A 15,519-nucleotide genomic window follows, 5' to 3' on the forward strand; every position below is an offset into this window, starting at 1 on the left:
AATCGGATCAAAAATTTGTTTATCTAGGATGGCGTAATATGGCTCGAAGCGTTATTAATGAGGTTCGTCATCAGCTCCAACTTATCTTCACAGTTAACGAGTGCATGAGTCAATGGTAGACCAATTTATTTAGGTAAGGTACCAACCAAGTTCACGTTTACTACTTGTTCGTGTGTCTCTTCCTGTTATTACTTTCCTACCTGGACATTCGCGAGAGGACCTGATTTTAGGGTGCAACGTTATGGTCGGACAAACCAAACAGGGGTAAGATTTGTACACTATTTTTCTCGTATATTTGAGGTAGATTGGTCAGAACTAGATCCAAAATATGATCGCCTCTAGTTGGGGAACGAATAAGTTGTTTCAGCCTAAATTGGGTTGATAGTCGGCTAACATTCAAAGTTGAAACGAAAAAATCGCCTGCAAGGAAGATACCACAACCTGGGTAGTTGCCTTCGATACTGATGAGAGTGGTGAGCTTCACCATTTGGGTATACCTGAAATAGCCTTCACCACTGGCCTTCACCCACTTTCACATTTCGACGCCATCTTGGAAAAACTGTTAAATAAATTGCCGCAAAAATGACATACGATTATTGTTTTTGCACAATAAGCCTCGTTTCCATGTTGCGCGAAGGCGCGGAAACTACGAAAGATAAAATCAATGAATTATTTGGCATTCTGGAAAACAAGTACGATCGTACTATAGTGGACCAGGAACTGCGTAACCCGAGTTTAGTTTCTGAACTGCATTGTTTTTATAACAATGGAGAGGACAATGTATTTCTAGTCGTTTGCGTTTACTTATATATAGGCTGAATATTAATGATATGTATATATTGTTTGCTGCAAATATATCAAGAATTGCTTGTAATTTTCTTCAAAGGTCAAAAGTAAAAATTCGAACTCCGTCAATCGATGCGGAATATTGCTTAGAATAATTGTGCCAAGTTTCATTCCGATCAAACAAGTAATGCTAGAGCCTTAGGGTTTTTTTAAAGAGCGTCGCCCCCTAACAACAACAACAACAACAAGATTAGCAGCGGTTAGGGACCACTTCCTGGCCCAAGAATGGTGCACGCAATAACTGTAAGTGGGCAAAGGATGTGTCTCTTATTCAAAAAGTAGTGTCTGATATTATGGCTTCACTGATTTTAGAAAAACGTGATACAGATAAAGAGTTTCGCCAGAAATTTGTGTCTTAACGTAGGCAGCCCGGTTACTAACGTCATGCCAGGGCATATACGCCCTGGTAATGCTATCTTCCTAAGCGAGCTACTTATTAATAAAAAGAAAAGCAATGAGAAGTTGGAGGCATAGTCAGGAAGACCTCAGAAATAATGCAGTAAAACCACACCTACTGGGGCCGGTTGTTCGAAAAGTAGCTTAAACGGTGAATAAGCCAAAGTTCAAAAATACTCTCATAGATCTTATGAATGCGTTTAATATGTACTTCCATTGAAAATTAAACTACCAGCATCAAAATATTTCAGCTCAGTTATTCAGTAAATAGATAATTTTGTTTTCCATTTTGAACTTATCCACCGTTTAAGCTAAACGACTCTCAAACAACTGGCCCCAGTACTGTCCAGAAATAACCTAACAAAAAGCACGGTTAACCTAGTACAAACCTCGGTTACACCAGGGTTAAACCGACTCAGGTCAGACATATAGATCGAACCGCAGTGAAACTCGGCCGAAACTAAGTCTGACTGACTCTGACAGACATTTCTTAAGATGTTTTCGATTTGATTATTGTGTTGCCGTTCTCAGCTGTTCATAACATTCTATCGGTCAACGGCAACCGAACCGCAGTGTTAGGTTATTTCTGGACAGTACTGCATGCAAATAAAAGGTAAGAAAGTCTTTCTTCTTTATATAAAAAAAATTATTTCTATACATTATATTATAATTTACAAATATATACACTCTAGTCTAAATATCAGGTCCTTTCCTGTCGGAATGTCAATATTTTTAAACAATCCTATTTTATGTCCTCTTTCTGAATGGCGAAGACAGCAGCAGAATAAATCACGAAGTCTTTGACGAAATTTTCTTTCCCGTTTTTATCTGCTTTAACATTCTTGTTCTTAGTCTTAGTTTTCTTATCTGCCACCTCCTTCGTGCTGGCATTCTCTTTTTCCTTTTTGCAGGTAATATATTTCCTGTTTTTCTTTGTCATAAAGCCACTACTACTTGTTACAACAAATTCCTCTGCAAAAGAGTTCATGCAAAATACACGAGGTTGCATATAGCGTAAAACTTTGATTCATACGGACACATCTCATAAGCTCAAAGCCCGTTACCTATGGGGGAGATTCAAAACATTCGCCTCACCCAAAATTTCAATTTCTCAAACATTTAAACTTACCAAAATGGTCTTCATGATCTTCCATTTGACATTTCCGATTTGACGTTCCTGGGGTTTCTGAATCCATGACATTTCCAGAAACGACAACGTTATGCCTGTAAGAATCGTCATCATCGTTTTGGTTTGATATGAAAACTTTTGCATATACGTGAGGAACAACTGGAGGCCTTTCCCCGTCAGGTAATTCACTCTTAATTATTTCCAGTATTCTGTTTCAAACCTTGACTACCAGCCTTACGATTTTTTACGGCGTCGGGTGCCGCAACCCTTCGATTGATGTTATCATTTGGGTGACCATACCTAAGCAGTTAAAGGGATCGAGTGCTGTTTTTTGGAAAACAATAAAGAATAGGCATTATTTTATTACCTCATCGCCTGTATTTCCTGTATCCTCAACACTGTTCATTTCAGGAATTATAACATCTGAATCACGAGAGATTGCCTTCTCACTGATCACTACTGGATCATTAGTAGATTCCTGTTTCAATGGCAAAGCACTTTCAAAGTCAGACCGAGGCTTCTCGAGACATGAAGACGCGGCGGGACTCAACACCTGGGTGGGGTCAGCCTCAGCACCCGGCACGTCGCAAACGTTTATCTCTGGCACACTGAGACTTTTTTGACTACAGGATTGAACACAGTCATTGCCGCTGAGGTCATCGACGGATTCTTTCTCGCCGGTGATTTTCGTTTCACTTTCAACTGTCGGTAATTTAGTTTGTTCTCCCTAACGACAAAGTGCAACGATAAGTTCAGGAGTGGTCAGCAACGAAGGTTGGTGATCAGTTTCATTGTCCAGCTCTCCAGCATGAGGACATTCGCTTTCTGCATTAATAAATTGATCGTCCAAACTTTCATTACAGAAGCCAGGAAGAGGTTCATCAGGGAGACTTTTATCCACGCTTTCTTCGTGAAGAGATTTCGTTTCATTCTCTCCCTTTTCATTCTCACGAAGTTCTTCGAAACCTTTTTTAAAATAAATGAAATATATTTTAACATACGACCACAGATACGACACAATTAGCGTTTCTCACGATGACGTTTTGGGGTTTTCTGAAATCGGTTTAAACAATATGATTTAACATGAAAAACAATTTTTTTTGAATCAACAGACCATTTGAAGAATGTGACGTGGCCGTTAGGAAGTCTCACGCTTGCAGTTTTGAAAAAAACTACGCCAAAAATGGCGGCATATTAATACGTCAAAAGTTAGCGCCACTGAGCTATATAATAATTCCTGGAGGACCGGCTCCTGGCCAGAAAGTGAAGCAAAAAACATGGCGGATTTCGGCGTTTGCTGACGCCACATGGTCCCCTTTGCCCATGGTAATTACCACTGACATACCGCGATACAAAGTCAAAAACGTGTCCATCACCCTCCCGATTTTTATGAAAATATTTTCGGTTTTCGGTATTGTTTTCGGCATATATTTTCTCCGCATTTCATCTAAAGTCTCTTTTTCACTGTTCAACAAGTTATATGGAGAAGTGGTTTCTTGCTCTACTTATGATGCTGTGAATGGCCTAATTCATCTATCGGGATATTAATTTTTACCTCAGGTAAGCCGGTTTTCACAACATTTTCGTTTTTCGCCTTTGGTATAGACAACTACCAAAGCGTCTGTTGCAGTAATTCCTTTAAAATTAATGTTAAAAACGGCAAATATGCTTCAGCCTTTTTGATCAATGGTACATGACTTAGTTACGCTATGAAAAACTATATTTTATGAAAAAGGATCAATAACTGATCTTTTAAGTTTTGGCTATGTTGTTTTTTTTATTAGAACTCTTTAATATGGGATTTGAAAATGTCAGGCACTGGAGCTTTCACTCATATTTAATGCCAATTCATGAGTATTTTCATTCAAACAATTAAGATAAATCAATATTCAATTCTCCCAGTAAATCTACTAGTCTCTCTATTGATCCTTAGTCTATTTTAGATGAATTTAAAACATTAATCGTGATGACTGTGTGAGTGCTGATACAAAATATTTCACTGTTAGATTTCAACAGTGTTTGTTAAAAGTCCAGTATGCTATCTTGTTTGCCAAGTCATGGCTTTATAGACTTTCTTGGCATCTTGCACCTTGTTAATCAAGCTACAAGCTTGATTCAAGCTTGTTAATTTGCAATGATTTCTACTCCTCTCTGGTTCTGTCCTCAGGGTGTACTCTGTTGAGTACAGTTAAACTTGGTCTGATCTCTTTTTTTAGGATAAAGAGGTTATGAAATTTGGGGATGGCTTTTTGCAAATTATTGGAACATTAAACTGTTAATTTTACCATGTTGACTTTGTTAGTTATAGTTACAATAGTTATCTAAATGAAAAATAAATTTATACAGACATGCATTGACTGAGCAGTTTGTTTTCAATTTGCTGCAACTTTTATAATTTTCTGGAAAGTTTTACCCTCCCTACCATTACAAGGAATATTATCATAGGGCTAATCAGGAATTGAAGGTTAATAGATTATAGACTAATGGAGGAATGAATAGGCTTAGTTGCATTTTCATTAATTCAGTAAGACATTTGTTGATAGCACAACTAGTACCATAATCTTCTTTACCATATATAATCAAACTTTTGTTTTTACCATAGCCTTTCTTTGCATTATCTGGAATATGATTCCACTCAAATTCTTGAGTCAAGCAGGGAACCATTTGAAAGTGCATTACTTGGGATACAGTACTTAAGATATGGGTAACTTATAGCTATAATGACCTAAATTAAAATATCCTATGCGAATATATCTTGAAATACTATTACTAATCAGCCACCCAGCATTTTGCATGAGGTTTGGCCTTTGTTTCCTTGAGTTATGCATGGGCTGATAAGCATAAGCATGATGTTCTAAGGAAAACAACATATAACCACATATTTTCTGCCGGTAACCTTTAGTCGGCGATTGATATCCGAAAGATAATCGAAATTTCCGACAAGACTCGAAAAATATTCAAGTATTTTAAAAATTTTACACAGAAAATATGTATGAATAATGAAAATAAATAAATAAAATAACCCGTCAGCTAATCGTATAAAAATCCTTCGTCCACAATTTTTTTTGCGTTTTAATATTTATTATTTCTGGCATTGGCAAAACAGCGTCAACGACTCCTACATAACTGAAATAAACGCCTTATTGCAAGCCTTTGTAGCAGAAAAATAAATCGAAAAATACAAAACAAGAAGGTTTCACGGCAAAAACAAAAATATTCATCAAAACCAGGGGGGAGCATTCTCTTGTAGCGGGCTCATATTTGAGCCTGGTCAGTGGTAATTACCATGGGCAAAGGGGACCATGTGGCGTCAGCAAAGCTTCTGCGCAAGCGCAGAAGGGCGAAGTCCGCCATGTTTTTTGCTTCACTTTTTGAGAAAAAAACATTAGGAGCCGGTCCTCCAGGAATTATTATATAGCTCAGTGGTTAGCGCGCACGAATTCACTTGGCGAATGAAATTGATGGCTTGATAGTTAACGTTAGCGCGCGCGAGTCAATGGCGTGAGTTCACTGGCGCGCGCAAATGGCGAATTGATGAGGCAGTTGCTAGGCAATTAATTATTGCTAGGCAACTACTTTGTTTGCCTAGCAACTAATTACATAAAAATTTTATTCAAATGAATTTGCGTAAAATATACGCCGTAAATCATCGCAAATCTGCAAATTAAATTATTAAAATATTTAGAAATTTATTCTTACCTGCTCCCTGGTCTTTCTTTCCACTATCTTGGAGTTTGTTGTTGTTCATTTCCTCTTCGATCAAGATTTTCTTAGCATTGTTAATCAAAGAGAAGACGTAGTTTTGTATTTGTAGAAATTCTAGAAGCGGTGGCTGATACTTTCTTCCAGAGTATTTATCCAACCGATATCGATTTTGATTACTCGCCATTTCAAAAGAATTTTCACGGGTAAAAAGTAATGTTTTCACTTGCGCAGTCAATCAATTATGACAAAGCTAATTATTGCGTCAAATCTTTTTACGCCATCGCGTCCGCGCAAAGCATTGTAGTAATTAATTATCGCACTGACCGCAATTAGATATAAAAAGAGGCATTTTATTTATTTTTGACTATTCCACATTGCTAAACAGCATTTCTTAATATCTAATTTGAAAACAATGTTCTTCAGTGAACTAAACCCAACTTGAATTTTTCGTATTTGCATCAATCTAGGTAGGATGTGCATGATAGATACAAAATTACTGACCCAAATGTTTGAGACAAAACTAGCAATTCAACCAAGGCAAAAATTTTTAATCGCCTTGCAGTTCCAAAATCTTTTTTAAATGCATCAGAAAAAGACTTTGGAAAAGAGAAACATGATTTTCCACAATTTGCAATTTTGCAATCGCTTTTTGAGAAATGATGAAAGTACGATGAAGCAGCAACAAACGTCTCTCTGAGGTTCGTAGGAAACACATAACTTATATATAGTTGTCAATGAGCCACGATGGCGATGGACCGTAGAGTTAACTGAAATGGCCGAATTCCATGATGGGAGTCGTGTTGTGCGAAGGTATAATTTTCTTTTTATATTCCTTTAAACAAACGAGCGATATTTCGTTGCTTCATTGTTGCCAGTTAACAATATCAGTGCCAACAAAAACGTTTTATTCACTATTCTTTGTGTATATTACTATCATTATCATATTACCATTCTTTGTGTATTATTATTGTCTTTGGGAAATTCAGGATAAAAAAATGGCGAAACTATTTCTCGTCAGGGTAATGGTTAATATCGGTATAGCTAACGATAAGTAGTTAACAAAATACAGCTCCTGTATTTTATTATTACCTTTAATCATAAATCAACATCAGTTCAGGGGAGCAACCCGAGCTGCATCAACTTCTCTATGCCCTTAGATACAATCTGGTAGATGTCCCGGTTCTACTAAAAGGCTGCAGGGGAGCGTTTTAATAAAACTAATGGTCAAATGGATGATGAGATTACAAAATGACATTTTATTTTACATCTAGACACCACTAACGATGCGACCAGGCCACAAAGGGTCCCAAATTACATTAGCAAAGAAGCCCTGGCCGAGCTTGGATCCCTCACAGAGGTGATTAGAAACGTCATGACAGATACTTATACATCAATATTCATCTCGACTACAAAATTAATATCTAAGCTAACGTGAATGTGTCAGACAGTTATCCACTCTTGCTAAGAAATTCTTTATGTTATATAGATCTCTTAATCCCTTGATGACCCAGTTATAAGAAAAATGGGAAAATGAATTTGCTGTAGTAAAGATCATAACCTAATGATGATCGAGCGATAGCGATTAACCCGAGCTTTCTCAATTTCTCCAGATCCTTGCATACAATCTGGCAGATGTCCCGGATGATGCTAGTTAAGCCTGCAGCGAAGCGTTTTGAGAAAACTAATGGATGATGAGAACGATGGGAAACGAAAAACGATCCCAAAAATTAATGAAAATAAAAAACATACTGTGCTCATAAAACATTACATGTAACCTATGCATATAATATAATACCCTATGCTTTGGAAAAGTGTTAACCCGATTTAAAACTCTGCATTTCTATATGTCATATAGTCTTGATATATGTTATATATTTATATGTTAATCTTTCATAAAGCTCATCCTTAACGTATATACTTTGCAGTTTAGGGAAACAGAAGTGTTCCTCATAACAAGTGCATGGTTTTCTTTAAATCAGTATGATTATTATACAATGAGAAATTATGGGAGCCCAATAAAATTAGTACACAAATTTTCTTTCGTACATGGCTTTGATTTGATTTTCTAAATTAGGTGAACGTGAAGCCAAATACGTAGTATACTTTTTTCCCTCAATTCAAAATTGATAATTCACTGCCATTGCAGGCAAATCGATTTTCTAGCTTTCTCCATTCAATAATTGTGTATATTACTGTGTAATTTCTCGGCATTTCAAGACATCTGGACGTTTCATTCGCGCAGGCTATTTCACGACAGAATTTTAAAATACACTTACTTGTTCTGGTTGAATTTTACTGCACGATGCCTCTCCATGTACGCACATTGCGTTGTAATATTCACGCGTAAGCTGCATGGACACTTTGACACGAACGAAAAGCAGGTAGTCTTTAAGGATCGTCTTATTTCCATTAGAAGATAGACAACGATAAACAATGGCGAAGAAACGGAGATTGATATTCATGTTCTAGGTCTTTATGTTCATTCATTTATGGTGAACAATTCATGTTGAGTTTCTTAATTTTGACCAAAGAAAAGAAAAACGTCATATTAACCTCTAGATTATAAGCTCTACAGCCTATAGACATAAACCTCTCCAATGGATGAACTATGATCAAAGTATAGCGTATCATTTCTAGCATTGTCTATATACTTTTTGTACGTTATTCATTGCACAAAAGTGCTGAGAAACTACACTTGTGACGTGAATAGCCCTAAAATTTCTAAACAACTGAAGTAATCACGACTTTTGACGTTACTCCAACGATCGTAAGCACATTCATATTTTCATATTATTATATTTTAATTTCACTCATTGCCGAATTTTGGTATACATGTAGTGCTAGATCTTTCATTACATATTAGACCATATATAAATGTTTTGATAAGCCAAAGTTAATAGACACTTCCCAATTTGCATGAGTGCACACAGAACAATAGCTTGGAAACGAGGCGGGCAATATAACCTTTTGTTTGTGGGATGGTTTTCATTGCCCGAGAACAAATTCGGTCTATTCAATTTGAAAACAATTTCTTTGAAGACTTTTTTTTCGCAAGTTTTGGGAATTCTAATTAATTCTAATCCAGAAATTAGCTTCAATCCTTTAGCTAGTCCTTGTAAGAAATGAATCATAGAAGGATAATTGAGCCTAAAAATAATAATTATTCATCCTGGTCCATGGACGATGTTGAAATATATATATAGCTATGGCTTGTGTTTTCCAGTATATCAATATGCAGGAGAACAGAATGTTCAGATTGACCGGACCTGCATGTTTATTTAACTGATTACTTATTGTCTATCTAGTTTTCAAGTAAGTAGACCAGGTTTATATTAAGGTTGATCTAATATATCTTTGGATTAACTACAATGCTTACCATACAAGTTATCAAGTAAGCTGAACACTTTCACACAATTCACAAATGATATAAGCAGATGATCTTGATCTCATTACAAGTAGGACAAAGATAAACAATGGCAAAGGAACTGACATTGATATTCATGTTCTTTCTTTATGTTCATCCATTTATGTTGAACAATTTATATTGAATTTCTTGACCTAAGAATGGAAAGATTTCATATTAAGGGGCAGTTACCAGAGATTCGACGACGCGCAAGATGATTTTGAGGTATTGAGACAAACAAGCACATGCTAATAGGGATAATCAGAAGAGAAAAGGAACAACGGGTACGAACCTCGTTTAATGCCTGGTTAATCAGTGGGAAGTGGGTACAAATTCTAAGATATCGTTTTAAAACTTTTTAAAACTTAGCTTGTACACAAAACTTAGCTTGTACCGTTTTGGCGGATCTCGTATCCTGTTTAGAGAATATTGAAATGGCAAGAAGTAAAGTTTATATTTTGAAACGTGAAGAAGAACTTCAAACTTTAAAGTTTATAACTCCGGCGTCAACGACGGGGTTGAAAATTCGCCTCGGTTTTGTTTTGTTTTTGTTCTTTAATTTTTTTTTCGTCGTAACAAAACAGTGTGCTTTGACGCGAAATCTGCTAGTGTTTAAAACGTGTCTGTGACAGTATTTATTTACGTCACAGTTTTGTCTCCCAAGAGTTGTGGTGCACATTCTATATTTTGCTCGCATGATACGGCAATTCATCCAAAAGGAACAAATAAACCGTTCTTTTGATGCTGTTTGATTAAGTTTAGATTTAATTGGGGTCAGAATATATTTAATCACAGTTAATAGAATGTACATGGTTTGGAGACTAAATAAAAGTACAATACAACTCATTAACTATGTTATTGTTCAGGTTATATGCAAAAAAAAGGTTCCTTTCTCGTCACGTGTCTATTGTATTTTACTGCCAAATGATTTACCAATGGCATTCGTCTTGCTCAGCTCCTCTGCCATGACTTGAATCATATGTTAATTAAAAGACTGCTATTGGTTTATGTGTGCAAAGTACAATAGACATGTGATGAAAAAGGAACAATTTTTTGCATAAATCTACCTCAACATAGTTAATGAGTTCTACAGTATAAGCACGAATTCCAAAGGCAAAGTGTAAGACAAAGGGAATGTATCATGCAGTTTATTTACATTTTTGAACAATTGAACTTCTATACTTTTTAAAGTACGATGTGCTTCTGAATTTCGCGATCGAACAACATTTAGGTTCGCAAGGCATCTAAAGGAGTATGAACTGTATTGTTTATGTCAGGAGCTTTATACCGAAGACTGGCACGTGCCCGGCACGCCGGAGTTAACGCCAGAACGGGCGTCTTGTTTTATATTATTTTTGTTTTCGACCCTTGCGATGAAATGTCAAGTTTATGCCTGGCCTGGCCTGGCCTGGGCCTTTTGTTATCAATTAGCATCAACATGATTTTCAGGCGTATATAATTGTTAACGTTGCATGTTTCATTATAAGCTCAGCATATATAGTGTCCCACAAAAAGATTTGTTCAATCAAAAATTTTCTTAAATTTCTCTCGCGTAAAACAGCAAACCTGTTAAAATGGCAAAGCTTTTTGAAATACTCATTTTGACCTAACATATAAACGATCTTATAATTATATTGAGTGTTGTGTGACCCTGTCTATATACGTAAGTTGTGCGGCAAAATACAACAATATATAGTTAATTTTTCTAAAGCACGTTGATGACAACATTGAAGATGCTTTCAATAATTCACGTGGCTATATAGGATGGGATAGAGGTTGGATTCTACATTGGTAAAAAGTTAATTAAGAGTGCTTTTGACTTCATACAAGTAGAGATTCTAACAAAATCCCTAAAATCCATCACAATCTGAAGAAAAATTTAAGCTGAACGTCCACAATATTAATGCAAAATGTACCTTTAATATGAAAAAGGTTAACTAGAGATGAAACTAATAATATCTCAAAACTGAGGCTATAATGTGTTGTTACATTAACTGTATTATAGTACTAAGTTTTTTGCAACATCAAAGTAAAACAGAATTACAGAAAAACTAGATCAGCTTAGGAGTATAAAAGTTTGTTGCTTTACGTCGTGTTCCTTTAGGCTATATAAATAAAGTGGCAAATAAGCAAAGTTTTAAGGAGTAAGAAATCAAGCTTTTTGGTAGGCAAACTTTCCGGGTGATACGTCATCAAGGGAAGGTTTTTCCTGAGAAAGCTTGTTTGATTTTTTCTTGACCACTCGAAGAAGACAGTAAATCAACACAGCGATGGCAACGAGCATACATCCAATGACGCTCAGTGAAGATATAAGAATGATGTTGGTGTGATCATCTTGACGAACTACTTGACTCACAGTCCCAGCTTTGTTCACATCACCACCAAGATTTGGAAAGACACGTTTAACAACCAAGACATACTTTTTATTCAAGTGTTCATCAACAAATTCATTGACTGTCTTCTCAAACTTCTCACATTTACTTTCACGGGCGCATTTCAACATTTCTGTACACATGCCAGGGAGCATGTCCGCCCATTTAGGAACTTTTGCTGCATCGCTATCATGGAAAGCATCACTAAGGTACCAGAAGTACCCTGTGCGACTCGTCACGCGACGTATTGCTGCGATGAGAACGAGATATTCACTCCATGCCAGTTCATGGGGACAAAATGTTGTACTGAGTGGTGTAAACGGGAGACCAGCTGCGTTGACAGCAGCATCGCATTCTGTAGCGAGTGTGTATAACTGTGTACTAACGGCCAGACCTTTATCTCCGTGGGGACGTACTTCCTGACCATCAACAACCATATGTTCCTTTGTAAAACCATTGTAGGTGGTGAAGTTTTGGGCGCTTTCTCTGGGGTAGACTGCGTCAACTCTGCACCAACCAGGGGTCTTCTCTGCTCCTCTGAGTCCACGAATAATGTCACCAGCAGATAGTTCAGACACAGAAACGATTCCTTTCTTTAATTCTTCAATCTTCATGTCGCTCGAGACACAATTAGTGTTGCAGCAGTTGCTTCCACTACAGCTGCAATCACCAAATGTTCCAGGCAAAATGACAAACATGAACACTAGAGCAATCACTGAACGAGTCATGGCACGGAGGTTTCGAAGTTGAACCCTGTTAATAAATTAGTTAAATTTGAGCAAGAGTAATCTATTGTGTGAGAAACGAGAACGAAAACTCTGATTGGGTTGCCTCGAATAAAAGGTCCTCGGCTAACATTCGAGGCCGGTTTGAAAATAAAATTCCTTTTATTGAAACGTTGATGCCATTATGCCAATGTCGATCAACGGTGAAATAGTGTTTACATGCATGTGTAGTATCTTTAGAGTGCAAATGTTAAAAACTCAACTAAACGATTAAACTTTTAAGGAATGTCATTATAGTTGCCTCATCTTACCTTGAAACACAGAAACAGTCTTTATTTCCTTTTTAACCAAAAGCAACACCTCACACGAGTTGTCGTCCTAATCTGTCTTTAAACAACAATATTCAAAAATTTATATAGTCCCATGCAACCTTATTCCCCGCCTTCCTCTGGTATTGTACTCCCTCACAGGAACACGAAATTATTTAGATTAAATTGTAGATAAAGAATACGCAATCTTTTTATCTTATCTGATCATCAAAACAATGCGGAAATATGAAACAGACTTGTAAATGACATAGAACGGAATTTGCTTGTCACTGGCGACGGCCGCTTTTATATTGTTCAAGTATCATTTGCCTACAAAATTAAAGGTTTCTTAAAGTCTTTTCTCTATCGTACATCTTAACGACACCTCGAACTCTCCATGATGTTGTGAAAAGCTTGGACAAAGGTTGCACGCAACACATATCCGAGTAAAGTCGCAAGAAATAGCAATGATGCAAAAAAACCGAATTTGTTGTGATTCAATTCTAATTCGTGCAATGCTTTCTACAACAAAAAAAAACACCGAGACTCAAATATTTAGACTCGTTATACATAAATGAAACAAAACATATATAAATCGGGATCTGGAAATCGCATGCACTGTTTCTGCCGCAGATTGTATATTCGGCGGCCCATGCAGTATTTTTCTGCCTATTATTAATTATTTAAAGTGGCTCATGTTCAACATGCTACATGGTTTCCGTAGATATCCGTTATAATTTTTGATGATTTTGTTGAAAGACAATAGAGATATTACGATTCACGACGTGGCTATAGGGAAGATGCGTTAGAAAGACTTGGTGAAAAGCGCGGCCAACGCGTCTTCTTACGATTCCACGACGGAATTTTGTTAATTTTACGTTGTGATCACTACGCTACAAACTTCAAGTGAATATCGAATTAAGCCTTTCTAACACGTCTTCTCTAGCCGCGTCGTGAATCGTAAATTCTCTAACCGAGACATTTCCACACGCGGCGCTTGGGTATTGCGTGAATAGATTTGATTTGCTAATTTGCAGCGCGGGAAAAGTTCGCACAAGCAAAATATTCAGTTATTGAAAACAGTACACCCCACTAAGCCTAACAATGGGTATCACGACAATAACAGATGAAACCTTGGACAATATGATTGTGTATAATCTGAGAAACTTTCTCCTAGACAGCGAAATAACAGAAATGAACTACCAAAAGGCAGATTTGGTTGTGTTTGCAAATCCGTAACAAATGAGGGCAAGGAATTTCACAAAGTTTGCTTCGTCATTGACCCAAAGTTGTTATTGTAGAAACCATTTCCGCAATAAATAATCTTTATTTTTGTCGGTCAAATTGAACTAGAAATTTGTAAATTGCGCAAAAAATAAAATAAAAATAATATAGCTAAGACCCCATATACTACTACAAGATGGACTTTAATAGGACTTGGTTTATTAATTTTCAGTATATACATGTTTGGAATAAACGTTAAAAAGATTGTTCTGTGAATTAGCGATGAAGTATGGGAAAATACACTCATATGACTTCACATTCCAAATTAGTTCCATGTGGATTATTATCGGACATTCCTGGGTAATTATAATTACCAAATTATTTTTAAATGCTGCAAAGGCCCACACACTGAGCGCTATTCGCCAACGGGCAAATTCTCCGATATTTTGGGAGGAATTATATTCAATTCTGGTAGGAAATTTTCAGAGCTATGGTCCCTATATAGACATGTCAAATGTGCTATCCTTAGATGATTTTGGATAATATAATAACACATTCAAACTGAGGGGCTAGGACTGTTTTCCACTGTCGCATGGAGTTACTACGTGGAGAACGAAAGAGTTAGTTTAAAATAATTTAATCAAGGATTGAATAAATGCTTAGGGTTTGATACTGTTGATGATTTGGTGTGTTTTTTCATGCAAAATTAATTACACAACAACTTAAAAGGTTTTAAATTAAACTTTATGAGCAATTGTGCATGTAACATTATTCCACCTACGATCGAATTTGAATCATTTCAGTTTCTTCAGGAAGTTTAAATACCAGCTAAAGGAAATATTGTAGCAGAACGATATAAACTTCTAGGCGTTGAAATTTCAACCTCTCGCAATAAATTAAACTCGTGTTTCGTATAGCGTTCACCATATGCAACCCCGATGAAAACGACATTGAAGCATATGTATATATTGAAAATGTCGTCTTAATTTCCGCATACTTCCATATATCTAATAGTTGTAAACACACGCAAATCTCGAAGCGACACTGCATGCGATTGGCTCATACATGAGTCACGATCAAATTTGAATAATTCCAGTTTCCTCAGGAAGTTTTTATACCAGGAAAAGGAAATATAGTAGCAGAACGATATGAACCTCCAGATGTTTAAATATCAACCTCTCGCAATAAATTAAGCTCGTGTTTCGTATAGCGTTCACTATATTTCAACCCTGATGAAAACGACATTGAAGCATATGTGTATTGAAAATGTCGTCTAAATTTCCGCATACTTCCATATATCTAATAGTTGTAAACACACGCAAATCTCGGAGTGACACTGCAATGCGATTGGCTCATACATGTGACCCTGGGTACGAGGTTGACATAAGTCACGAATGCCGAGCTGTAGTGT

General features: G+C 36.5%; 2 protein-coding genes and 1 long non-coding RNA gene across 4 annotated transcripts; 1 reads left to right on the forward strand and 2 right to left on the reverse strand.

Moving 5' to 3' along the window:
* Positions 1–1,863: 1,863 nt before the first annotated feature.
* Positions 1,864–10,103, reverse strand: LOC114521174. 2 transcript variants are annotated; one of them, XR_003686788.1, is made up of 5 exons: positions 9,453–10,103; positions 6,071–8,590; positions 2,739–3,337; positions 2,372–2,671; positions 1,864–2,214 (listed from the first exon to the last, which is right to left on the reverse strand). XR_003686788.1 is itself a non-coding variant. In XM_028541588.1 (3 exons), the coding sequence occupies exons 1-3, from the start codon at positions 2,741–2,743 to the stop codon at positions 1,985–1,987; spliced, it is 330 nt and encodes a 109-aa protein (XP_028397389.1). In that variant the 5' UTR covers positions 2,744–3,574; the 3' UTR covers positions 1,864–1,984. The 2 variants fall into 2 exon arrangements, 1 of the variants encoding a protein (XP_028397389.1); XM_028541588.1 differs by lacking the exons at positions 6,071–8,590; positions 9,453–10,103 and having other exon boundaries at positions 2,372–2,466; positions 2,739–3,574.
* On the forward strand, positions 3,701–4,722 carry LOC114521175. The gene is made up of 2 exons (XR_003686789.1): positions 3,701–3,931; positions 4,588–4,722. It is a non-coding gene; the product is annotated as an uncharacterized LOC114521175 (long non-coding RNA).
* Positions 10,104–10,785: 682 nt separating the features above from the next.
* Positions 10,786–14,247, reverse strand: LOC114521088. The gene is made up of 2 exons (XM_028541502.1): positions 12,888–14,247; positions 10,786–12,604 (listed from the first exon to the last, which is right to left on the reverse strand). The coding sequence occupies exon 2, from the start codon at positions 12,577–12,579 to the stop codon at positions 11,632–11,634; it is 948 nt and encodes a 315-aa protein (XP_028397303.1). The 5' UTR covers positions 12,580–12,604; positions 12,888–14,247; the 3' UTR covers positions 10,786–11,631.
* Between the last annotated feature and the right edge of the window lie 1,272 nt (positions 14,248–15,519).

This window comes from Dendronephthya gigantea, unplaced genomic scaffold, assembly GCF_004324835.1.
Source record: "Dendronephthya gigantea isolate DGI-Jeju-01 unplaced genomic scaffold, DenGig_1.0 000019F, whole genome shotgun sequence".
Taxonomy (NCBI): Eukaryota; Metazoa; Cnidaria; class Anthozoa; order Malacalcyonacea; family Nephtheidae; genus Dendronephthya; species Dendronephthya gigantea.